This window comes from Melitaea cinxia, chromosome 22, assembly GCF_905220565.1.
Source record: "Melitaea cinxia chromosome 22, ilMelCinx1.1, whole genome shotgun sequence".
Classification (NCBI taxonomy): Eukaryota; Metazoa; Arthropoda; class Insecta; order Lepidoptera; family Nymphalidae; genus Melitaea; species Melitaea cinxia.
The window spans coordinates 2,660,714-2,688,334 of record NC_059415.1 but is presented as its reverse complement, the minus strand read 5'-3'; the positions used below and the strand labels follow the sequence as shown (position 1 = coordinate 2,688,334).

At 32.1% G+C, this 27,621-nt stretch overlaps 1 protein-coding gene across 1 annotated transcript in view; it reads right to left on the bottom strand.

Annotated features, from left to right (window-relative positions):
- LOC123664387 overlaps positions 1-27,621 on the bottom strand; it is a 229,224-nt gene that overhangs the window by 115,530 nt on the left and 86,073 nt on the right. Inside the window, exons 17-20 of the mRNA XM_045598933.1 lie at positions 25,155-26,617; positions 4,369-4,510; positions 3,645-3,758; positions 3,205-3,330 (exon numbers count right to left, since the gene is read on the bottom strand). Coding sequence (XP_045454889.1) covers positions 3,205-3,330; positions 3,645-3,758; positions 4,369-4,510; positions 25,155-26,617 — 1,845 coding nt within the window. The remainder of the gene's footprint in view (positions 1-3,204; positions 3,331-3,644; positions 3,759-4,368; positions 4,511-25,154; positions 26,618-27,621) is intronic.

Below are 27,621 nucleotides of genomic sequence, written 5' to 3'. Positions count from 1 at the left end.
TCTGAAGCACAAAAATGAAGTTTTCAACAGATTTAAAGAGTTCAAATCAGTTGTTGAAAATCAACAAAGTAAAAAAATAAAAATATTGAGAACCGATAATGGACTAGAATATTGTAATAAGGAGTTTGCAACTTACTTAAATCGTGCTGGTATAATACATCAAAAATCAAATAATTACACTCCAGAACAGAATGGTCTTAGTGAAAGAGCCAACCGTACAGTTGTGGAGAAGGCTAAATGTTTATTATATGATGCAAAGTTAGACAAAAAGTTTTGGGCTGAGGTGGTCAATACTGCTGTATATTTAAAAAACCGTTCTATTGCATCAGGATTGGATAAAACTCCATATGAACTGTGGTATGGATCAAAACCAGACTTGAGTCACCTACGTTTATTTGGCAGCAAAGTGATGGTTCATGTCCCTAAACAGAAACGTTTAAAATGGGACTAGAAAGCCACACAGCATATTTTAATTGGATATAGTGAAGATATAAAAGGATATCGTGTGTATGACCCTATTAAGAATACTGTCATCATTAGTAGAGATGTCATAGTGTTAGAAAATGATACAGATGTTGGGGAAACCAGTAAAGACTCAGCTACCTGGATTACTAATGAAGTGACATCAAAAAATATGGATGAGGAGAGTAGTGATGCAGAGGGGGTATCCACAAATATTTCAGAAATAAAAGATACCTTAGATTACACCTCAGATTCTTCAGAATTTATTGATTGTAATGAAATGTTACCTGAAATTGCAATACAAGATGTTCCAGAACACGCAGTCCAATCAACTTTAAAACCTGAGCTGATGACAGATGTACTTAGTATGCGTCAGAGAAAGGCACCTGAGCGTTATGGTTTTAGCAACATATGTGTACCTATTTCTATTCCAGCATCCGAAGAGATTGTGTTCTCAGAGGCTTTGGAGGGGCCCGAGAAGGAGCAGTGGAAGCGAGCAATGGCCGAGGAGTTGCAGTCGTTTGAGGATAGCGAAGCGTGGGAGCTTGTTGACAATCCAGGTGATGTGACAATAGTGAAGTGCAGGTGGGTGCTTAATAAAAAATTTGATATTGATAATAATGTGCGATATAGAGCCAGACTTGTGGCCAAAGGTTTTACGCAAAAACGTGGAGTGGACTATAGTGATACATTCTCACCAGTAGTGAGACATTCTACTTTAAGATTACTATTTGCTCTTAGTGTAAAGATAAGAATGAGTATTAGCCATTTAGATGTAACTACTGCTTTTTTGAATGGTTTTTTGAAGGAAAATATATACATGTCATTACCTGAAGGTTTTGTAAACAAAAGTGGGGGAAAAGTATTAAAATTAAAAAAGGCTATTTACGGGTTAAAACAATCATCCCTAGCATGGTATGAGAGGGTTAAAGAAGTTTTAATTAAATTAAATTTTAATAACAGTCAGTATGAGCGATGTTTGTTTACAAAAATGAAGGGTAAAGTTAAAATTATAGTAGCATTGTATGTGGACGATTTTCTTATTTTTTCAAACTGTGATTCAGAAACTAATAAATTAAAAAATGTGTTAAGTTCAGAATTTAAGTTAAAAGACTTAGGAGCTGTAAGACAATATCTGGGCATGAGAATAAGTTTAGATAAAAATAAAAATGTTATTACTCTAGATCAACAACAATATATTGAACAGTTAGTTTCTAAATTTCAAATGTCTGATTGTAAAACACAAAGTACTCCAATTGAGCCTAAATTAAATTTAGAGAAGTCATCTGATAAATGTTTACCTGATGTTCCTTACCAAAGACTAATTGGAAGTTTAATGTACTTAGCAGTGTTAACGAGACCAGATATTGCCTATTCTGTGAGCTATCTTAGTCAATTCAATAGCAGTTATAATCTTATTCATTGGAACTATGCAAAACGTTTATTGAGATACTTACAATGTACTAAGAATTATTGTTTAAAATATTGTAGTAATAATAAAAATCTAGAAGGCTTTGTGGATAGTGATTGGGCTAGTGATGCTCTAGATAGGAAATCCTATACTGGATTTTGCTTTATGTTATCAGGTTCAGTTATTTCGTGGCAAAGTAGAAAGCAAAAAACAGTTTCACTGTCTAGCACAGAGGCAGAATACACTGCTCTATCGGAAGCTTCTAGAGAAGCTGTATACTTAAGAAATTTAATGTATGAAATTACTGATAGACTTTATGTAATTAATTTATATTGTGATAATCAGAGTGCATTGAAGTTAGCTTTAAGTAACCAGAGTCATAACAGATCAAAACACATTGATGTACGTTACCATTATATTAGAGATGCAGTAAAACATGAATATGTTAAAATTAAATACATTTCTAGTGAGGATATGCCTGCCGATATACTTACCAAAGGTTTATGCCCCATAAAACACTATAAGTTTATGGATCTGCTTGGTATTGTTTGTATGTAATATGTAATAGTCTGTATCTATGTTTGATTTATTTTGATAAGTGGGGGTGTTATGATGTTGTATCAAAATGTACAGTATCCAAGGCATAAATAAATATTTTTAGTCTGTTGCGAACCAACTACGTGTTTCAATAGAATGTTTGACAAGACTGCTACGAAAAGTGTAATCGAGTGAGGCGAACAGAAGTTGAGATAGAGCTATAAGTTAGTGCAGATAAAAAGTGAGAGAAAGAGAGAGAGAGTTACGTTTCGTAAGTTTTACTTCAGTCGTGTGGTCTAAAGCACACTTATTTTTTTATTTACTTCTTCGTGCATGATTTACTATAGACTGCCAATCGATAGTCTTAAAGACTTCCTAGAGAAGACTGGGAAAGGTTCCTCGCTAAGTTTTATTCTTATATATTTGTCACTGTATGAATATGTTTGTATACCTGTTTATTACTAACTTAAATTAACTAAATTAAAACACTAAATTAAATTAAAGAAAATTTGTGTATTCATAACATGACATGAACACATGAGTTCACGCATTTTTGCCGCGAACTTGTGGAGGCCTATGTCCAGCAGTGAACTGCAATAGGCTGGAATGATGATGATGATGATGAAAGAAAATTTCCATAGGACCGGATTTTAAAAGACAAATCTGAAATTCTATTTATATAATATGAATAACTGAAATGTATATTATCAAATATAAAAAAATTGTAACAAAAAAAAACGTTATAAAGTTTGCCAAATCAGCTGGTAGATTCTTAAAATTGTGAACGAACTTACCCATGTCATTAAGCTCTGTACAGTGAGTGTGACGACATCCTTAGCTGCTTTGATAAGTTCCACAGCCCTTTCATGCTGTGCTGTTCTTACGCAAACACCATCCACTTCGAGAATTCTGTCACCAGTCTAAATAAAATTATATTGTTATTAAAAAATATAACGAAAGATTTAATAAAAGAGAAATAGAATATTTTGATCATGAGTCAGTTATAGGACAATATGGTAAATTTTATTATTATTTTAATAAATATATGTATATATTAATAGAAAAATATAGCATATCTCATATACTTTTCAAAAAACCAAACAAGTCAAACAACAGAAGAAATGGTACTGTATTATAGTGTCTACTTTCGCTATTCAGTGAACACGTTTATTTGATACCATAAAATGCAATTTCAAAAATAAAGGTATATTCAAGTATTTCCAAGGTAACTGACCTGCAATTCCCCACACAATGCTGCGGGACTGTTGGGAACGACGTTTTTAATGAAGATACCGAAAATCGCTTTTTCATCACCGCTTTCGCCATTTTTCTTCGTTATGATATCCACCTGAGAGAAATATATAAAATTCATTAAAATATTCTTTACTACAATTTATGACATACTTGATTAAACTTGTGAAATTAGTCTCACACCGCAAAGTGTTGAATAAGTTCACAAGGTAGCAAGGTAGCCATTATGTTTTATATAGGAGACAAGAAGTAGCAAAGTTCAAAATTTCTGATCAAATTCATTTCAAATAGTAAGATGGAAGGACCACAGAAACGTTTATAGTCAGAAAGGTTAATACAGAAATAAATGGTGTCATTCTATCTGAAGTAGAAATTATGATACTAAAAACATTTCTTTTAACGAGAATAGTTCGACAAATTATTGTCATATTTTCGCAATTGCATTTTTCGAAACTGAAGTTAAATTTATTCACTTTATGTGTGAAGATAAACAAAAGACCACTTATAAACTTTCATCGTGATACCCTCCTCACGTATTCCAAAGCGCAATAAAATAGGTATTTTCAACATTGAAGGCTGCCTTTTTGGTCAGCAACTCAGAAGCTATTCCTCCGATATGAAAGTTGTGTGTGAGAGACGGTGACTCTTTACGATTAGGTGAAAGATGTATTTCTTACTTCCAATATAAAATATAACAGTGCTCTTACCTTTCCACCGACAATGCTGACTCCCAAGGGAGCACCCGGTCGTCTTCTTAGTGTAACTCTTCGAGGAGGTCCCCATCGCTGGCCAGAACCACCATCACGTCGATCAGGTGACGCGGTGACTGTCATTTTTGAGGGTGAATGACTGGAGGATAAATAGTTATATTACTATAATCCATTTATTGTGAATTTTAAAAATTCGAGTTGTATATAGTAGCTTTGAGCATTTTTAGTGTAATAAATCTGTGATAAATATGTCGTTCCTTATAATAATAAGAATTTGGTTTAGGTCCTTATTCAAAAAGACAAGAGAGCTTAGAAAAAGTAACCGTATGATAATCATCATTACAGCCTATACAGTCCACTGCTGGACATAGGCCTCCACAAGTTTACGCAAAAAATAACGTGAACTCACGTGTTTTGCCCATAGTCACCACGCTGGGCAGGCGGGTTGGTGACCGCAGTACTGGCTTTGTCGTACCGAAGACGCTGCTGCCCGTCTTCGGCCTGTGTATTTCAAAGCCAGCATTTGGATGGTTATCCCGCCATCGGTCGGCTTTTTAAGTTCCAAGGTGGTTGTGGAACCTTGTTATCCCTTAGTCGCCTCTTACGACACCCATGGGAAGAGAGGGGGTGGCTAAATTCTTTAGTGCCGTAGCCACACAGCACGATATGATAATAGCCGATTTGAAATAACATCATCAAATAACATAATAATCATATTATGAAAATATAAAATTAAGATTCGATTTTAACACTAGCTTTGGACTCAATCGTTACTATTATCGTCCAAATAAACATTTAAAATAAAATACCTTAACGACCAAAACAAATAATTGAAGATACTAATAGATCGTGGACCAAAAACAGTTTTTGAATATTCCAAATGGTAGTAATTTGCCAAATGTGATGGTAAAACGAGATTACAGCAAATGCGATTTCAAAACATATATCGAAATAAATGGCTTCCGCTGAATTTGTTCCAGTGAAGACTTACAATGGTCGACCTTGATATCTGACGGGTATCGAAGCGTGTGACAATCGATACAATAAAATAGAAGCTATGACTGTTTTCATAGAATGAGTGCCAAAAATGCAACCATGTGTCAGGCCCTTAAAAGCCATAAGTTAAAGGTAATGCTTCATAAATATATTCAGCGTGTACACAAAACGGTCATTCACCGTAATAGAAATAATACCTTAAAAGATTTGTGGTATCCAGTTACGTAGAAAATTACGATTAGATTATATATTATATTTCATTTCTTTAATGAGCAATTTAACATAGAACACAATGCAAAACCAGAGTAAAAATAACAAAGCAACTATGTGTATAGTTGCTTTGTTACCGGAATTCAGTAATGTATGACAAAAAAAAAAACAACCTATGAGAAAAACAAGGCAAAAATATGAAAACATTGAAGAGCTCGTTAGTATGTTACGTGTGTCAATTAATGAGCTTTTCTTTGATTATTATTTAACAAAAAAAGGTTTTATTTGTATTTTTTTCTTAATCTGATGAAAACATTTGAAAGTATACATGTTATAATTTGTGAATACGATTCTTTATACAAGAACTTGAAAAATAAAACAGTATCTACAGCAATTTCACATTATTTTTCTACAGCATCATGGCGTCAGAACAGTTGTGTGAAAATGATTTCTTATAAAATTGTAGAAACAAAAAATATTTCTTGAAAAACTCTGATAATTCTATTCAGAACATTGTGGGTATATTCAGAACATTAGTGTATTTATTTAAGGCAGCAATAAATTATGCATACTTAGACAGTTGTATTAAATGTTATACAACATTCATTTTTAAAATTAAATTATTAAGATTAAGGACGTAATTTTCTTACCATTTCAGCGCGTTTAATTTTTACTTCCAGCCTCGTAAGGGGGGCGGGGAATCTTCTATGTCAGCAAAAACAATAAAAAACGTAATCTCCATTCTACCTGACCCGCTTTACGTTATACTGGAATACCACGTGATATTAGATTCTAAGCGCCTGTTTCTTCAGTTGTGGATAACGCTATTCGACGGACAGTATCCGATAGTAAAAAATTCACTCAAATTACGAGTATTTTTAAGCGATTTCCAAAAATTCCAATTCAATTGTTTTTTTATATATTTATTTGAGTAATATTTGATAGCGCGAATTTACTTGACAATTTTTTCGTCTACTTACGTTGTATTACTGTTCGATGTAATTGAATTAGGGTTTTTTTCGTTTGCGAGCAAACACAATTATACAGTATTGAATAGCAATATTGATTAATGATTAATCTATACTATTATCATAAAGTTCATTTTTTTTAATATTTAAACGCGCAAATTTCCGGAATTAAAAAGAGGGAAGATTTCCGGTGTTGAAAAATTATTTTTGTTTTTGATAGTCCTTTTTTTGAAGAAGTCTTTGATTACATAATAACGCAGATGAAACCGAGGCGCACAGTTAGTAGAATTGATAAATGGAAATACGTTAAATACGTAACAAAAATTAAGATCAGAAACATTACCTAACATATTTTTTTTTAATATAGACTAGCGCTTGATTGCGATTTAACCTAATGGAAAGTGAAGGTGCAGCCTAAGATAGTGCGCGCTTGCCTAAAAGATGCCTATTCACTCTTGATTTGAAGATACCCAAGTTATAATTATTTGCAATACCAAACGCTGGAAGGGCATTCCAAATTTTTGCAGGGTGTATTAAGAAAGAGGAAGCAAAACGTTTAGTGCGAGATCGTGGGATTTCAACCACGTAGCGGTGCAGAATCATGCGATGCCTTGCTGTTCGGTGGAGAATGGTGATGGTGGAACCAAATTGTAGTACCTTCCATCATTATTTTACATTAAAAACTAAATCTCTCACGCAGCTTACTCACGTGCTATACAATATAAGAAATCCTCAGTCTTTACTTAAAATTGTATGAGGTACTAAAAAGCTCAGTGTTATGTTAGTAACAATGTTTACTTAGAAAACGGTAGTAGTCTCTACAATACACATTTAATAAGACACTCGAATTTAAACTTAGTATATTGAAACTAAAGTTTTCGGTAAAATAATTCCGTAGTTCTTTACTTTGTAGTTTTGTGAAAAGAGTGGCTTTTGTTTTATTCTGGACTATCGACTATCCGTCCATATTTTTTTACACAACTAAAGCCTTCTCCGAAACACGCTGCATCTTATGGTATATAAGTATTATTCCGATCAGTTCAGTAGTTTTCGCTCTCTCTCATTTTATTAGTATTGAAGATAAGATAATCCTATATATATATATATATAAATTTGTACTAAGACTCGTCTCTAACTATTTTTGTGTAACAGAATCTTTCAAAGCTATTTTTTTAATACAAATTGACGCTTTAGCATTTAAGAATCTGATAATAAATAATTTCTAAATTACAAAATTCTCAAGAAATATTAGATATTTGACACCATTGAAGTAACACATACATTTGTAAAAAAATACTTACTAATCTAATTTTTATGTGAATGTGTTTTTTATTTTTATTTTATTATATACAAATTTTATTCAGCCAGTAACGAACACAACAAAATGATTACCCAGTTTGGCGCTATCATTCGAAAGTTATGAACGTAAAACATTTCAGCGATTTATTTACATATATACGTATATTATATTCTTGTTTTCAAATAAAAATAAATAACCATTCATATGATACATTTCAAGTTGACAGCGTGACCTACAATATGTCATCCTATTAGCTTAACCTAATTAATACGTTAAGTTAATTACTAAGCTGCGGCGGATCAAGCGAGCGTGTTCTGAAAACTTTGATAACTTGCAGCATTTAATACACTTTATGTATGTTAAAACCAAATTAGTTTGAAATGTATATAATGAGATTGTTCCTGCTATGGGTAACTCAAATGTGACATGTTTATAATTTCTAAAATAACCATTGGCCTTAGTCCGTCTATTGCAGACGATTTAGACAGTGTCAGACAGACACTGTGTCGCCTAGGTCAAGGAAAACGCAGAGTTGATTAAGCTCTGCGCTACCCTCTCGACCTCACTGGCTAGGCCCACAGGAACGACGAGTCGATACGTGTGGAGCCAGTTCGGCTGCAGGAGTCTTTCGCATTTCGAGCTATGCTACGAATGCTTAACGGAGACCCCATTCCGGGTTTCAAATAAAGTTTTCCTTCTCCAGGACCCTAATGATTTTGAGTCAGGTTTATCCTTCGGTCGCCTTTTACGACCGCCACGGGAAGAAAGGGAATGTTGCTATTCTACTCGGCCGACACCACACGGCTTAAATATATAAAATTATATTAGGTTTATATACAAACTCGTACATATATAGTATTTATATAATAAGTGAGGGAAGGGCAAACGAGTGGACAGTAGGATCTGATATTAAATGGTTATTATCGCCCTTGGACATTAACAACGTTAGAGGCGTTGGCGGTTCATTTAGATGTACCGATATGGATATTATCTATAGTGTGATTTTGTATTATTTGGCGGTTATAAGTTTTACACGTCTCCTTTTTGGGTTGTGGGTTTTGCATGTATAATAAAATCCCATAAACGATTTTCCTTGTTAGTTAGTTAGTTTGTATTAAAATGAAATTAATAGGCTAAACTTTATTATTTGGTACAGGATTACATACATGATGAAGATGTATGCATTTACTGATGCTGCATTTTATGCAAGATTAGCTGTGGCCGCGACTTCTTCCGCGTGGCCTTTAAAATATTATTGTTCAGTTCGCATAATACAAAATAAAAGTAGCCTATGTTACTCCTTATTACATCAGCTATCTGCCCGTGGAAGTCCCATCAAAATCGGTCCAGCCGTTTCAGAGATTAGCCGGAACAAACAGACAGACCGACAGACAAAAATTCTAAAAACTGATACTTTAGTATACGTACCATGTATACATCCATATGCATTTAGAAAAAGTGGTTATTTTAATATGACAAACAGATACTCCAATTTTATTTATTTGTATAGAGTATAGATATTACCAATTTTGTACTAAATAAAACACAGTTTAATTTTTTCAAAGGGTAACTACGAAGTCTTACCAGTTCTTCTTAAATATTTTCGAGCGATAGATATTAAGACACATTTATTGTACCGATATTAGAGGATTGACATAAAAATCCAAAATAATAAAAACTATGCATCTTTTTCATTTGAAAAATCTTCCTAATCAATTATTAATCTGAAATTTCTATTATTTAAGTTACCATTTATATGAACGAAGCGCCCATGACGCGGGCGCTTCGCACTCTCAACCTTGTAGCAGAGGAGACGCATATTTTTACGTGTACACTGAATGAATTCACAAGGATAGCGTTATTTGTTATATAAGTTAATTTATGTGTGCTTCTTTATCGAATTGAGTAGTACCTGTAATGATAGTTGTAAGTTGTGATTGAAATAAATTGAAATAAATAAATAAATAAATATTTCAAGCCTTCAATACAGCCATAGTTACATGATTCAATGTACTCATTGAAATCGTAAAAAACAATTAAAAATGAGATAATTTACTTTCATAATGGGAAAACAACAGAATTGAAAAGATGCAAATATTGAAATGGCGCACCCGACCGTCATGCTCGACGACTGCGGGTGGATACCGTCGATGACAAAAATGTTTTTTAGGAAAATTTCATTTTTTACTTTAGTTTATTACTTTTCTTTTATATTTATTTTATGGACTAAAATACGTTCAATAAAATACGATTTACGCTCCTTTACTGCTCCTTGCCTGCTTACAAGAATCATCTCAAATTTTTCTTTCCTTATTACTCGTACTGTTTTCAAAACTACACTCAAAACTGTTCTTTTTTTTGCTTTTGACGACTAAGTAAAGCGTGTGTATATATTTTGTATGTATTTACATATGTATGTACGTTTGTGTATATATGTACCTTTTAAATGTATGAATATTATATTACATAACTATGTTTAGTATTATAAATTGATTTAATTATGTTTAATAAACTTGCGTTATTGATTGCGCACTATCACCGATATATTTTTTCCATACTACTTTCATTAGAGGTTGCCCGGAAGAGATCGCTACAAGCGATAACGCCGCCTTCGCATATTTATTTATTTTTGTATCTAATGGTTCTAAAATGTATCTTCTTTTTTTGTCTGCAATAAAGTTTTAATAAATAAAAAAATAAAATAGAGTGAAATAAGCGTATTAAACAATACAACGTATCAATAATACAAAGTCAATAAAACAAAAACCAATTTTTCGTGAAACTTATCAAAAGTAGTAGATCTTTGAAACATCATTTATTTTTTGTTTCTTACCCATCGATACGTCTTGTCTTCTCTCAGAGTTCAATCACCTCTGTTAAAATCCTTGGCTTTTCTCCAAAACACACTTATCGATAAAAGGACGAAATCCGGCCAAATGTTATTACTCTGGTGTAATAATAAGATGATAGTGAACTTTGAAAATTTTGGTGTCCCTTTTGTGTTGTTTTGATGAGAAGTGTATTAGTGAAAAGTGAAATTTTGATATACGGATTTATGGGATAAAATATGATACAGATTTTAAGTAATCAAAAAAAAATAATTAGAAATTTTTTTACCTATAAGTAAAAATAAATAGACAAAATATACATATGTACGCTCAACTTCAGAACTACTGCACTATCTGCGTGGACATTTTTATTTCATGTTTATCACTGTCAGGACAAGATTTCTATAAATAATTAGACTGGAGTTTACTCCCACAGATGGATGTCTAAATAGGCACAAAAATGACTTCTCTTCGTCTAAAAAACCATACCAACTTACCAACATAACATATCAACTGGTAAATAAACGAATCAAAGAGTTCCGATAGATGGCGTTCCGAGAAACCTAACGAGGTTATTCGTTCAGTAGATTTTACTCTTTATATTTTTTTCATACCGGGGGCTTTATATGAAAATCGATTCTTAAGAAGTAAACTTGAACAATGAAAATATGTGTAAACAACAGAACACGCAGTGAGAAGTTACAAATTTGTATACTCCGTCTTAATACTAACTAGAACTAAGTTAACGAGTTAAACATTTTTTTTAAATCAAATCTTATAAAATATTATTGTTGACAGAGAAAAACCGGTAATATATTTTTTCTTTTTTCTTTACGGTTTGTGATTTTATTTTCCGTGTTTCTTGAGACATCGTCGGAATAAAGGTCATGTAAACATCAAATAGTTACAAGGAAGAGGTACTTGCGGTAGTAATAATTTACTACAGTAGTAGTTTTACTGCTACCTTATAAATTAATCTTCATACAGTTTACGAGTTACGGCCGCCGTAGCTACTACGCATTGCTACATATTATTCTTTTTTATATATGAAATCTAAATATACTATAGCTTAAAAGAGTAGGTACAGCAAAATTGTAATGAAAATTTGTATCTTTTCTCGAGTCAATTTCGGTACGCTGAAATTATACAGTAAGAATATTCTTTACGCGCTATGTATAATTATCATTTGTTTTGAATGTTTGTTTATCTATCACAAGGAAATCTTCACCCTATCAAAAGTTTTTAGATTTTTTTATTTGTTTATGACCACTCTGATGACAGAGACTAAATATAAATAAATTTTATAATAAAAAAAAAAAAAACGATTCATGCAAGTGATAAGATTTATTTTTAATACTAAGTACGCTCCGTTGATAAACATTTGCGTAGCCTGTGGATGCCTACAATCACCGTAGCTAGGCGCTATGGCTACCTCACTACAAAAACAAAGGTCTGCTTGAGATTATTATTATTTGGCTGTGATCTTTAAAATATTATTTCACTCCCCTTAATATTTTATACCAAGCCATACCTCACATATTATCTCAATTGTATAAATATTAAGTTTTATATATCGTTAAATATTATTTAAAAAAAAATTGAACTCAAAATGAAATTTAAAAATTCGTAGTGGTTATACATGTTTTCACATAGATACAATGGTGACTGGAGGTACCGTGGGGCAGACTTGATGCCTGAGTTTTAGGTAACAGCCGGCTGATAGCTCTACATATTATTTGTTATTTATCACATCAATTATACTTCGCTTCATCCTGTAATATCCCACTGCTGGGCATAGGCCTCTTTCCCCGTGTAGGAGAAGGATCAGAGCTTAAGCCAGCACGCTACTGCAAATCGGGTTGACTAGGATGACAAATAAGCGTACCGCTCACCTGGTGGTAAGCGATCAACGTAGCCTATAGACGCCTGCAACACCAGAAACATCGCAAACGCGTTGCCGACTCTACCCCCAATCCTAGCGCTGCGCCCAATAAGTCTGATCACCTTACTCACCACAGGAACACAAATACTGCAAGGAAGCAGTATTATTTAGCTGTGATCTTCTGACCAGGATATTTCTCGATGCCCCACCACAATTCATAACTGAATATTTTACTAACATCTAGACTCTTTTTTTTAATGTAATCGGTTGACATTGTGAGTGTACCATTCGCAAAACGTCGCATCACTCAATATGGGTCGGTTCAGCGACCACGTTTGTCTACTGATTACTTGTGGATGCTATGTATAACGAGATATTTATATTATTCGTTATTTATAAGCATTTATTGTTAACTCTAAAACATAAATTAGTTAACATTAAGTCACTGGCTATACCATCATTAGGTCAAGTGTTTCGATGAATTTTGCTATACAAACTTTTACAAACAAAACTTTCTTACAAATGAAGATTAAGGTTCAAAACGTATGTAAACTTCCCCCTTTTCAAGATTTTTCTGATACTTTTTCCAATTATCTATTTCATATCGTACTCATTATTGAGATTAATATAATAATACTAGCTGACGCCGCAAACGTTGTATTGGCACATATGTTATTAACCCCCTTAATAATTATAACTTAGGAGTATAAAAAATAGATGTTGGCCGATTCTCAGACCTACCCGAAATGCACACAAAATTTCATAAAAACTGGTCCAGCCGCTTCGGAGGAGTAGGTAACTAACATTGTGACACGAGAATTTTATATACAAGATGTAATAATTTTATAAGGAAACATCTATTTAGGATGTATAAGAATAGAGAAAATAGTGAACAATTGTTAACTGGACAGTGGAAAAAAATTCTACTGGAACATTATTAATAAGGAGACCAAAAATACGCCGTCACTCGAAGAACTCTAAAACTTTACCTAGATAACACATACAGAAGGAGTAGGTAACGATGGTCAAAATCTAGCTATCAAATTTATTTTTCTTTTTACTTAAAATAAAATTCCATATCCTAAGAAGAAATATAAATTAATTCCGTTGGAGATGTAAGTTGGTGGAACGGTTGATTTTTGATATGATATTAAAAAATGATTATAAATTAATTATTGGTCATATGAGGCAATGATTATCTTCATATAATATTTCTAATTAATTTGCGAAAGATTCATTATTTCTAGTGAGACAACCAAATTCAAACACAGTTCTTTGTTGACTTTTCTAATTTTACAATTTAATAATTTCTAGCGAGATAAATCAGGTTATTAAGACCACATTTTAAACTTTGAATTAAAACAAATAAAAAAATTATTAAAAAAAACTAAAGTGAAACTAATGAAAAGAAGAAGTATTGTATAAATAAATCCTATGATTACGATTCATAAACAACTTTTCAAAAAATATTCCTTATTTATTTCAATCGATGGGAAAACAAAACAATAGCCTACTTTACTATGACAGTCGAGAAAACGTACGAGAAAATATTGTTAATACAAAATCAATTGATATTAAATACTGATTGTAAGTAATTATTACAAAATTATGATAAATGCTTATGATTGTTCGATTATTATTGACACGCAATGAAATACCATTGAAGATTTAAAACTTGCCGTTCGCGTAAATTTTATAAACTCGAAATATAACGAGCGATTCCTATAACTAAAGCCTCTGAGAGACTATGTTTAGGATTAAGATCGTAGTAATTAAAGCACGTAATTTTAACACGTTATTACTATCAAGAATATCTTGAACAATATAACTTTATAAAAATAAAAATCATAATATTTACGCTAAATAAGGAAATTCTAGAACAGGCTTGTTTTGTTTTGCTTGCTCTTTTGCCGCTTCTAAACTAATTATATTATCATCGTCATAAGTCGTGCATTGCATCACAGCGTATACGTAACTTATAATCTATACTTAAAATAAACACGTAACACGTTCAATTCTGCACATTGTCTTATTTGGCAATTGTTTCCACAATTTGTTTTCGACAATAAAGCCAAAATTGTACGTTATTTTTGTGTATCTGATGCAACACGTCTTTACCGAATTTCGAAATTTGAAATTATATTACAAGCTAGTACACAGATAATCCTCATCCAACCTAAAACCTAACCCTCGAATTTTATTAACGTCTAATTTAATTTACTTTTTACTAGCAAAAATCAGTCGTATTTCCTTGTACAGTTGTATTTGGTCACAAACAAAAAAACAAAAACAACTTCAATTTTTATCAACGAAAATAATACAAAGTAGGTAGTCGAATAACTAATAAATCAAATACGGATTTATTACGTAACAGTCGAATAGTTCTCGTCAGAAGCAGCGTTATTTACCGACACGTTATTCTATGTTTTATAATTTTTGATACAATTGTCTCTATTCTCAAACAAAAAAGAAATGACCTTCAACTACAAATTATTGGGGATAACTCTAAAACTACTCGATAGATCTCGCGCAAGGACTACATCACTAGCACCTGCTTTCGAGTAAAAAGAATCATCAAAATCGCTATAACGAGTAAAAAGTTATGAGACATAAAAATACAGTCGAATTAAGAACCTGTTATTTTTTTTTTTTTTTTATTTGTTTAAAAATTAGCATTGTAGTAAATAGTCTCAAGGAATTCCAAGGAAATGTATAATTCCCACACGTAATAACACATCCCGCTGCTCATTTGAGTGAATGATTCGCAGTTCAATGCACCGGATGCACAATTTTGATCCTCGGCGTGCTCGTGGTATCAGATGAATATCTATTGACGATTAATGTTGTACTTAACACATCTGTTCTGTTATTAGATTTATTGTATGATATTAGAAATATCGTTTATTGATGCAATATTTTAGCTAAAGTAATATATACATTATATTTATTTACGTGAGTTTCCATGACAAATATATTGTGTATAATCTTGTACGTATAAAAATTGTTAAATAAATAAATACACAATGTTTTGGTTGGTGAATAAGTTCGTAGCTTTTTATATTTTCTTTTGAAGGAAGGTCGTCAAACAAGCCGTGAATTGGCCGAAAAAAAGTAACTGCAATCACAAAATAATTCAGATCCAGCCTCAGATCAGAGCCTCGTGAGCTTAACGAAAACTGAAAGGAAGTCGCTTTCGAATTGTTTCTCAAAAGTGTCCGCCATCGAGCAACACGCGGTCATTAACAGCACTTTTATGACCGAATTATGAGGGGAAATGAATTTTTCATTGTGCCTGCGTTTAGGGAGACTGGCAAGTAAGGTGCACTAGAATTAAACGGGTTCAAAAGGAATGCCATATGCCAAATAACTGCGTGAAAGAGATTATTCAACTGAACGGACCCTATCAACAAGGCCGAACCATACTCGTTCACGACAGCGCTAGACCCCATATTGCGCAAATCGTCAAAGCCACACTCCATGACTTCGAATGGGAGCTTCTTCAGCATGTGCCGTATTTTCCGGACCTGGTTTCGACGGATTACCATCTTTTCCGCTCAACCGTATAAGGGACGTTACCTTCGACAAATAAGAGGATCTTAGAAACTGGCTCAACAACTTCATCGATACCAGAACGGGTGATATTTGGCGGAATGGCATCGACGAATTGGTCGAAAGGTGGGTTGAGGACGTAAACAGGAACAGAAAATACGTGATTGATTTATTTATTTTCATATCTACTGATTTTTGTTCAAATAAATATATTTGATAAAAACGTATTCTACAAATCACTTCGGCTTAATACAATCCACTGCTGGACATAGGCCTCCACAAGTTCGTGCCAAATGTGAAGTAAACGCATGTGTTTTGCCCATAGTTATCCTACAAATAATATTCGCAAATATTTTGTTTTGTTATTCAATTTCACTTTTACTCGTATTAATTTCATTCTTGTGAAACTTATTTTACTTTATTCTTTTCTGTCTCCTTCTTGTACGCACATCCACCCACAGGTGTCGTGGATTTATCAAAGCATTTTGAATTATTAATACAAAACAGGTAATCCGATTCCTATAGTAATCTATTATTTTGTCAATATGCAATCAAATAACATTAATAAATTTCAAGGTTCTCAGAAATCTTTAAAAGCACGCAACTCCCGCAAAAATAAGGTATTCTCAGGTATGGTAAGGTTCAAGGTACACTATTTCAGTTTGAATATAAATACCCTATACTTATTTACCAATACGCTACGTTTATATACTTGTACAAGTTATGGTACTCATCCAATATATGACCGTAGATATATGTAATATTATAAGTATTACTAATTGAATTACACTGCGTCAACATTTCAACTAGATATTTGCTTTATAAAAATTCGTACTCACTTAATTATAAACAAAATTACGAGATATGTTAAACGTTATTAAAACGTAAATTGTCATCATTGTCTTTATAAATCTACGCACATCACTAGCATTATTTATATTTATAAAGTAGATGCACTCACCTATGTAATAGTAAAACACAACACTACATTTCCCGACAAACGCCAAATTTCATATAACGTGCTGTTGTCTAAAACTAAATTTTGGCCGGAATAAAGGACAGTAAAACGTGAATAGGCAGCAAGTTGTCAATCCGTAATGGTACAATGAGGTCGGCTAACCATAACTCAATTACCCGTATTAGCAATTTTATTTTAGTGATGCGCAACATTCAATCTTCGTTATCGATAAAAAAATTCTAATCATTAGTTAAAGTGAATAATCATTGTTTATAAAATAAACAACTTTTTTAAATAATAAAATACATTATTAATCTTTAATAATGGCTAATTACTTAATGTCCCAAGTCCTCACTTACCATTTCTTGTGTTAAATAGTCTTCTTGTTAGATAATGAACGTCTAGAAGCTATATACATAAAAATAAATCGTTGAAATGTATGTAAGCGCCTAACTCCCGAACGACTAGACTAAATTGAATATTTATTTTTGCATTCTCAGTACAAGATTTTTTTAATTTAAAAACACAACATCCATAGGCTCTAAATTACCTACCTTTGTCAAACATAATGCATTTCGCTTGACCTACAGATGATTATTCGGTAAGACAGCAGACCGACAACCCTGTGAATACCTAGCAAAACTGGATGTGATTCGACGCTAATGCCATTTTTCCCAATGTCTTAAGTTTAATATTTTTTTATAAAAGAGGATATAAGAAAAGAAGAATATAAGAAAATTTTAACATAAACTGATAACGCGCGAAAAAAATGGCGGCAGGAGGTACGCCGAGTCAGATAATTAATATTATTGCCAATATTTCTAACTAGTTCCTAAACTCATAGCGGACCAAATCACGCGCAGATTCTATTATATTCAATAAATGTGCAGTATACATATCTTTCATATAAATCGAGATTTAACTGATCATGTATGATCCGACCTCTGCGATTCAAGGTTGAATCAATAACTCTTTTGTTAGATTAATCAATTGAGGCGTTAACTATTACTACGAACGTTATTCCCATTATTACTTCATATATATCATAGCATATACACGTTATACGTCATATAGCATTACACGAGCTTAATGCTTTGTTTGATTTTGATAACGTTCTTAATAATTTTAATTGTCCGTGAGTGAATTAAAAATATAAAATTTATTGCAAATTGCATTCCAAGAAATGAAGAATTTTCCATAAATCTCTATTTGTCAATATGAGGAAGTACTTAAGAATGAAAGATGATTAAGAAATTAAGAAGTACTTGTTAGCTATGGAAAGTATTACCTACGTATTTACGTAGAATATAAATGTTATAATAACATTACATATATTAAAAGTAATGTCAAAAATAATATTGTTTGAAAAAACACCAACTCAGGTTTTGCAAAAAATGCATAGTGTTCATATTGGAATACCTGCGATAGGTTCTTTAAAATATCTCACTTTGAAATAATTATAGAATTTTTTACGTATAATTAATATTAGTTTTCCTACATAATATTAGCGTCATCGTCTATACTCTTTTGGCAGTATTGATAGCCAAAAAGAAAAATGAACTAAGTAACACGAAATAGTACAGGCAAATCTTACAATTTTATTAAAATATTTATTTTCATTTATAAAGAAATTAATGTAGGTAAAACCTTTTCACATTTCGTTTAGCAATTAATGGACAATATTGTTCAGTCTGATACTACTAATTTATTTGCTTTTTCATACGAAATAATATACAAACCTAATTAAATATATAAAATTGTTTGTTTTTCTCTTAAATGGAAATTGTTACGACCTTGTTATTATTAATGGTATATCTGCTATTGTGCCATTTATTATAACTATAATACTAGCTGAACAATAACAGTAGTTGTAGCGAATTAAACTTTACATCCCCTTGCAACTGATTGTTATTTTACATAACATTAATTCCTATCGATATTATAATATAATGGCTTTCCCATCACTAATAGAGATTCTTTTTTAATCTTCACCGTTTTCTTGCGCCATTCATTCCATATTTGTGGTTTTGTTTGACATAACATGCATTTGTTTGGCTTCTTGATATCAAATGATAATTTTCAATAATAGTATGATGCTACAAGCTGCTATAAGAGTTGACGAATATCGAGTGAAAATAATGAACGTCCGCTGTAGAGCGCTCTTGTCATCTTGGCGTTTGATTGTATGTGTGCGTGTTTTTGTGAATATAAGTGGCATATATTTTTTTGACAGTAATGAGGTTGTCGTCGTAAAATTACCACGTGTTTTATATTTTCACAGAAATGTTAAATTATTTTAAATTTGGAGAAACAAGAAATATTTTGAATATGTATTTTATTTACAAAAACGCACTTGACCTTTCTCATTATGCGCACGTGCAGTTTGTTTTTAAATACTATCATGATTTACATAAATATATACACAGCTATAAGCTAATAGTAGCAGACTTTGGGCAACACACATGAATTCACGCCATTTTTTGCGCGAACTTGTGGAGGCCTATGTCCAGCAGTGGCCTGCGATAGGCTTAAGTGACGATGCACAGCTGACTGAGCTGACATACAAAAATACTTAGAGCATACCAAATATCTGTATGGCGCGTGGCGATTGGTGAGAAGTCAGTTGCTGTAGAAACTACGTCATTTCATTGTCAGAGACATGTGCCTGTGTGCTTTAATTTTTTGTTGGTCAATCCAATAACAAATAATGTCAGAGCTTAAAACAGTAGCCAAATAACAACGATTCAAACAAAAGCTGCTAACTTAAAGCTGATTTAACAACAGCACCACACTCTTACGGAAAATTATCACGATGTTACTTAAATAGATTTTAAATAATTGTGTTTGCTCGCAAACGAAAGAAAACCGTCTTCAATACTCATACAACGTAGGTAAATGAATAAACAGTTAAGAAAATACGCATTATCAAAGATTACTCAGTAGTTGTAATCAGACTCGATGAAATTTAAATGCGACACACGATAAGCATAAACTTTCGATTAAATTAAAAATCATCAAAATAGGTACACCCAGTAAAAAATTATGCGGTATAATACAATGTAGGTCAACGATAAAATAGCCAAGTAAAAACGCATTATTAGATATAGCTCGAAAAGTAGTTGTTAGATCTCAAATAAATTTAAATGGCACCAAATAACACGCACCACCTTTTCAAAAAAAAAAAAAAAAAATCGAAATATCGAAAAATATCGAAATCGGTCCACCCAATTAAAAGTTCTGAAGTAACATACATTAAAAAAAAATACAATCGAATTGAGAACCTCCTCCTTTTTTGGAAGTTGGTTAAAAATATTCAGAAGTGGAAAATATTTAACATGAAATATAGAGGAAGATATTTAACATCAAATAAGGAGATAGATCAGACGGCTGCAACTAATGAAGGATTTTTATGTTCAGTCACAATTGTAAGCGATGATAACGCATACAAAATGTTCTGATCCTTATTGCGAACTTCCTTCCTTTTCCATCCGTCTTTATGGTTAATGGCTTATTTCTTCTTTTCAATCGACTTCGAAAAATTAGTGGGTTCTAAATTCGATTATATTTTATACTAGCTGTGTCCGCGACTTCGTTTGCGTGAAATTAAAAAAAATATTTTCAGTGCGCAGAGTTACGAAACAAATAAATTTCTAAAATAAAAGTAGATTAAGTTACTCCTTATTACATCAGCTATCTGCCAGTGAAAGTCCCGGCAAAATCGGTCCAGCCGTTTCAGAGATTAGCCGGAGCAAACAGACATACAGACAAAAATTGTAAAAAAATGTTATTATGGTATATGTACCGTGTATACATCCATATGCATTTAGTAAAAAGCTAATATTTCAATATTACAAACAGACACTCCAGTTTTATTTATTTGTATAGATTTATGTTATAATAACTTTTTACTGGGTGCGCCGATTTTAATGATTCTTTTTGTATTTGACAGCTGGTGCTTCTCGTGTGGTGAGATGTGACGAGTAATTTTTGGTGTTACTCCTAATAATGCGTATTTGAATCTTTCTTTATGTTAGAGAACCAATACAGTTATACGAATAATAATACGGCTTAAAATAATGTATAATTAAAGTTGCTTCTAATCTATTTCACTAATAAATTATTATCTTTTAAAATTAAATGAGCGTATTAACATATACGTAATGTGTTAATAAAAACAGCTGTTTTCCATTCAACATCAAAGCTATTGATTGGCATCCAGTTGTCTCTTGGGGCTGATCGAATCACAAAATTACTGTATATGGACATCAGTTTCAAACAAATAGGTCAGCTATAAACTCTATTAAAATACTGTCGTCTACCTAGCACAGAAAAGATAATAAAAAAAATCTGTACGTAAATTAGAATGATTAAATATTAATATTATTCGTATTATTTATTAAATAATTATTTATACATATTTTCTTACTTTCAGTACACCTACTTATTATTTATTTAAGTTTTCATCCATAAGTAGCGGATAATTGCAACGAACTCGTGTTTACTTCGTAAAAATAAACTTGGCTCCTATTGGGCCGAGAATTATTGTCCTAATTCAAGCTTTATCTTCCAGGCTGTTACTTTCCACATTGATTAATACTGCAAGGTTTATCCTAATTTTGTGGATTAGGAGCTGACACGAATCTGAATTAGTATTGTATGTTCATTCTCAACATGGCTATATTAAAACCAACACTATTGTTGACAGAGATAATAAAAATTCGGGCCCACAAACCTAATTGAAAACAAATACTTTAATTACATGTATTTATTTTAAATAATAAACAACAAATGAACAATGATCTAAAAACAATCGCGACGCTCTTACGCAAAATAAAGTCAATATAATAATTTAAAAAAAAAACTTTTATAATTCATACAAACGAAGTCACATCCACGACTAGTCATAGAACAAAAACGATAAAAACCTAATGTCTCGTATTAACTAAAGTAATTTATGGAGCTAAGTTTTACTAACATAATGAAACTCCATATACGAGTAAATGGATATTTTTATATTCTCTAAAGAGTCTAAAGAATTGCAATAGTTAACGATATTAAATTGAACCCGATTGTAATTTAGTTTAGTGGTTAATTCACTTGGGAATGCTTCTCTTCGAATTTAATTTTTTTTAATGAATTATGGTTTTATATTATAACAGGTAAAACGTTACAGGTAACTTGCTGAACACTCGGGAGGTTAGGTTATACTTACAATATTAAATTACTTTTAAAGAGTTTTAAATTGTAGATTCATTAATTAACAGGTTTTAGTTTCATTTGGTTGGGAAGAAATGCAAAGGTTTCCAAAATTATAAATATGTCATATTTTTTTTATAATCCCATTTTATGTTATTTATATGTCAATAAGCCTAAGTAATATTTTTTTTATTGGTCCATATCGTAGGCTACTTGGTGATCTATGTCCATATCACATCACAATATGCCGATATTTCTAGTAATATCAAATCAAATATCCATCATATCGTTTCAAGCTTAACGTTTAATGATTCGTTTTACGTAACAGAGCAAATCAATTCTGTACTATGACTAAAATGTACCAAAATTGAATGAAGCTCAGACAAAATTATTTTTAACAATACAAAATAAATTTAACTGAGGTAGGGCATAGTAGGAGATATCCTAGACTATCCTATCCTAGACCTCACTGAATATCACAGTTAAATAATACTGCTTTCAAACAGTGTTGTTCCTGTGGTGAGTAAGGTAACCAGAGCTCCTGGGAGGATTGGGAAGGTCGGCAACGCATTTGCAATTCTTCTGTTGTTGCAGGCGTCTACATATAAGCTACGGTAATTGCTTACTATGAGGTGAGCCGTACGTACGCTTGTTTGCCGACTTAGTCTTATAAAAAAATATGAACTTGTTTGTACACTAAGAGAGGACATTTTTACCTTACGAAAATAACCCACCCACAAGATTATGAACTTTCGAAATAAGTATAAACTATAGTACATTTCCCGCTATCTCTGCTACGGTTTTTAGACAAAAATTTTCGAATATAGATATAGTAATTGTATTCTGAATTATTTAACCCATACCGACGATAAAATTCCTGTAACTTTTAATTTATTAGGAACATATTTTTTTTTCTCGCAAATGTCTATTTTTCAATAATTATCTTGGAGGATGGATCAGAGCGGTGGTAGTAGCAACTAGCTGTAGCACTAGCGTTGACGGATTTGATTTTTGCCAATGACAATTGTTGGTTTAGGTCATGATACTAAAGTAAACAACACCATCGTCGTATTATAACGGATTATTATGAGCCCAATCAATCAAAGTAAACAAATGTTAAGTTGTGCTACTCATAGAATACGGTGGTCTCATTAATCACCTCAAGCATCATTATAAGACAATTTATGAAATAAACAGATAACTCAAGAAATCGTATCGTCAAAAATTGTTTTATCAGGGAAATATCGATAGTGACAATTCAGTAATTGGACAACAAAATGTGAGTACGGATTTTCGGACAAATATAAATTTCCTTCTCTTGTATCTCCAAGTTAATAGAATGGTACTGTTCCGCTCACTGCTTAAAAATTAATTAGAAACTATAAATCAATAGCCATCAAAACCGCCTCACCAATTCTCATGAGTATACTAACAATTAAAACTCTTGAACTTGAAGAACTGATATTAAATAGATGACGTACATTACAAACTACGTCTACACCCGAAAACCACCTTTTTACCGATATATTCAAGGACTGTTTCCACTTGTACTCGAGAATTTACTGAATATTATACGTTATTATAATATAAACTTTATTTATAAAATGTTACGGTCCATATTACATAAGTAAAGGATTAGTATGAAAGAAGTTTGTCCTCGTTGAAAGGGCTTCATCGCATTAATGGTCACATGTTCGGGAAACGTACTGTCTGCGTACACCCTGAGGTAAATATTCCATGAGGTCCCATGTATAAATATTTGAAAACATTTCATACGTAGTTTAGTCCAATTTATATACACAATTAAATCGAAAATATTTTTTTCTTAATCGTATTTCAAAGTTCTGCTCTTCCCGTGGGTGTCGTAAGAGGCGCTAAGGGATAACAAGGTTCCACTACCACTTTGGAACTTAAGAAGCCGACCGATGGCGGGATAACCATCTAACCGCTGCCTTTGAAACACACAGACCGAAGACGGGCAGCAGCGTCTTCGGTGCGACAAAGCTAGCCCTGCGGTCACCAATCCGACAGCCCAGCGTGGTGACTATGGGCAACACACATGAGTTCACGTATTTTTGGCGCGAACTTGTGGAGGCCTATGTCCAGCAGTGGACTGCAATAGGCTGGAATGATGATGATGATGATGATTTCAAAGTTATGCAATGTGAGCTTATTTTTGTTTATCACTAAGCGTTAACACATTTACATATATTCAAAAACTTTTAAAACTAATGTTTATCATAATAACAGAAATAAATGAATAAATAAATTGTAATTATATAAGAATAAAGAATTAAGTTGTCTAATTTTAATAGAGTATTATTTTGAAGTTACATAAGCGGGAAATCCTAGATGAGTGGTGAATCCATAGAGCTAGTCATCTAATAAAATCTTTTGCGCATTTCGTGAGCTCTGTTTACAAGGAATTAACGTCGTAGGTGGGTAAATAAAAAGATTACATTCATTACATTTGATTATACAATATTTTTCTTCCTTATTCACCAGTATTTTTTCATTTATATCATTATTACGAAATTTGTACGAAAACTAAAAATATAGACAGTGATGTCGAAAATTGAAATCCAAAAACTAATTTTTCTAAGTCAATCCACTCTATTTATCACTATTTGATCAAAGTACTATTTAATTTGCGCTAGTATTTATAGCCTTGGTATTTTTGTTCGACTTCGAAACGACGGGTTCAAAACGAAACCCATTTGTCAAAACAATAGCACGTTCGAATTTAAAACATAAAACTACGGGATACTGTTGTTTCAGTTTAATAAACTTTGGACTATAAATAATTTTATGCAATCGCGTTAGGAAATCAATAAAATACTCATGATAATGTACTCATTAATATAAATTTAGATAAACAGTTAATAAAACTACTTACCTAGATCTCCTAGCAGGTACTGGAAATTTTAATGGTCCAGTCGATTGTCTTCTATCTTTTATGATAGGAACAGCCAAAAGATCTTCATCATCTGTCTCAGACCCGGGACTATCTAAATTAACTAACGCCGGAGCTGATCTCCTCCTAGTCGATATAATTGCAGGTATTTCTAGCATATCCCTAATAACGTCACAATATTTACAAGTTGTAGCCTCAGCTATATACGCTTTAGTAATTTCATAGGCATAACTTTCAAGAAAACATTTATGACAGCCTGGAACGTAAGTAGGCTCTGCGTCAGTTGACTCTTCACTCAATTGACGTTTTGAAAGCATTTTCTTTTCCCTAGTAATTAGACTTGTTTGTAAAACTCTCTGCTGTTCTTTTGATTTCTTTTCCTCTTCTTCTCTAAGCTTTTTTTGATGTATCTCTTTTAAGCATTCCGCTTGGTCATTATAGTACTCAACGCAATGGCGTTCACTTTTGGACGGTTTCGTAGGACTTCTTTTTTTTGGTTTCTTTGTTCCTATATTTATATTTAACGGCTCTATTCTTAATGATTTCATTTGTTTAATTATATGTTCTTCGACGTATGGATAGCCATAAGACGACAAATCGTCAACGGCATTGGCAGTGTTCTGATCGTTAATAGTTTTGGCACAAGCGTCGTTGTCTCTGTTGCTAATAGATATTTTATCGTGTTTACCTAACTCTTTGATCTCGCTATCGCCGTTAATTTTATGACTGTTTTTTTTCGAACACTTAACAGACGAGTCATCATCAAGGCATGTTTCGTAACCGTCGATTTCATGGTCTATATACAATAGAGAATTGTTTTGCTCCTGGACGGAAATTCTAGTGGTTGCGTCGTAAAAAGTCGCAGTCTCGTCTGTTGGCGAATTTAATGATTTCCAACTTTCATCATTCTTCAGCTTGTCTTTATTGACATCGCCTTCTTTCCAATACTTTTCAAAACTTATCCTTTCTAAGCCAGTCGGTGTTACTGCAAAAACCATTTCATCTGACGTCGATAGATCTTTACTTTGTTGTTTCGATAAACATCTATCACTATCAATTTCCTTTCTGTCTGCTGATTTACTCCTTATAGTCAGTTCTCTAGGTGCATGAAGTACGTCGTCTTCGGTCATTGTCAAATCATCCTCTTGGTCATCCAACGAATCAGCAGATTTTGAAGATTTTATTTCTGAAATACCATTCATCTTTTCCGTTTTCCCCTTAATTCCAAGAGAAATGCATTTACCACTGTCGTTTACTATATTGTCCTTTTTATATTCATCATAACTGATATCTGCCAGTGCTGATAATTCTTCATCTTTTATCGATGATTCTTCAGGCTCTAGACATATTTGAACAACTTCTAAACCTTCTCCATACTCTTGCAAGCATTCGTGAAAGGAATCCATTCCGGTTTGATCGTCTGAAGCCAACGAATTAATGCATTCCTAGACAAAAAAAAATACAGTTAAGTTTTGTTTTTAATTCACATATTAATAAACGTTTGGATTATTTATCTAATTACCAATAAATAGAATATGGATAAGGCAAAATTTACTTTTTTTTTAATAACTTGGAATTACTGAAATCATCAAATATAATTCTTCAAATGCCACATTACCTTTGAGTAGCAAAAACAAACTTTAGGTTTTGAAAAGATAATTGAAATAAAAATACAACATTTTTTTAAAACATTTATTTGCACACGACAAAGCGCTTTAAACATTTAGATAAAGCTGTTTTTAAAGCAACAAACATCAAAAATATTCTCAATTTTGCAACAATATTTTTCTATTCCTTATATACTTATGTAATTACGCGTATCATTTACATAATCATTTTATAGAACTAGAACTTTCAATATCTATTGAGCCTTCTAATATGCTATGTGTTTTAAAACAATTTCTTAACAACGTATAATAAAAACTTATTGATCAAAAAGTACAAACAAAAATGTAACAAAGTATGGAGTGTTTGATATCATTTCATAGTGATATTTTTTTATTTAAGCTAACATATAGAGACAATACATTTCGAAACTATTTTTTGAAACTTATTTAACAACTAACCTTCACACTGATTTAAGAAGTAAATAGAAATGTTACTATTAAGGTATTATTTAATTTCAAACTAACCAATAATATATTTGGAAATATGACACATTTTTTTGTTATACATTACCTTATAATAAAAATCTATAAATAGCTTGTGCATTATGGTATAACAGATTGAGGAAAAGATTGGGATAGACCTATTATTCTATTTTCAATTTCTGCATTTTTCATGTTAATATAACAGGTATTATATATACCAAAGGCTATTTATGATACCACGTACTCAGGTAGAGAGTAAGGTAGTTGTTTCTTGTAGATTACTCTTTATTTCTTTTGATTTAAATAAATAAATTAGTAAATATTTATTATAAGTTATGAATTAATTTTATTATATTGCA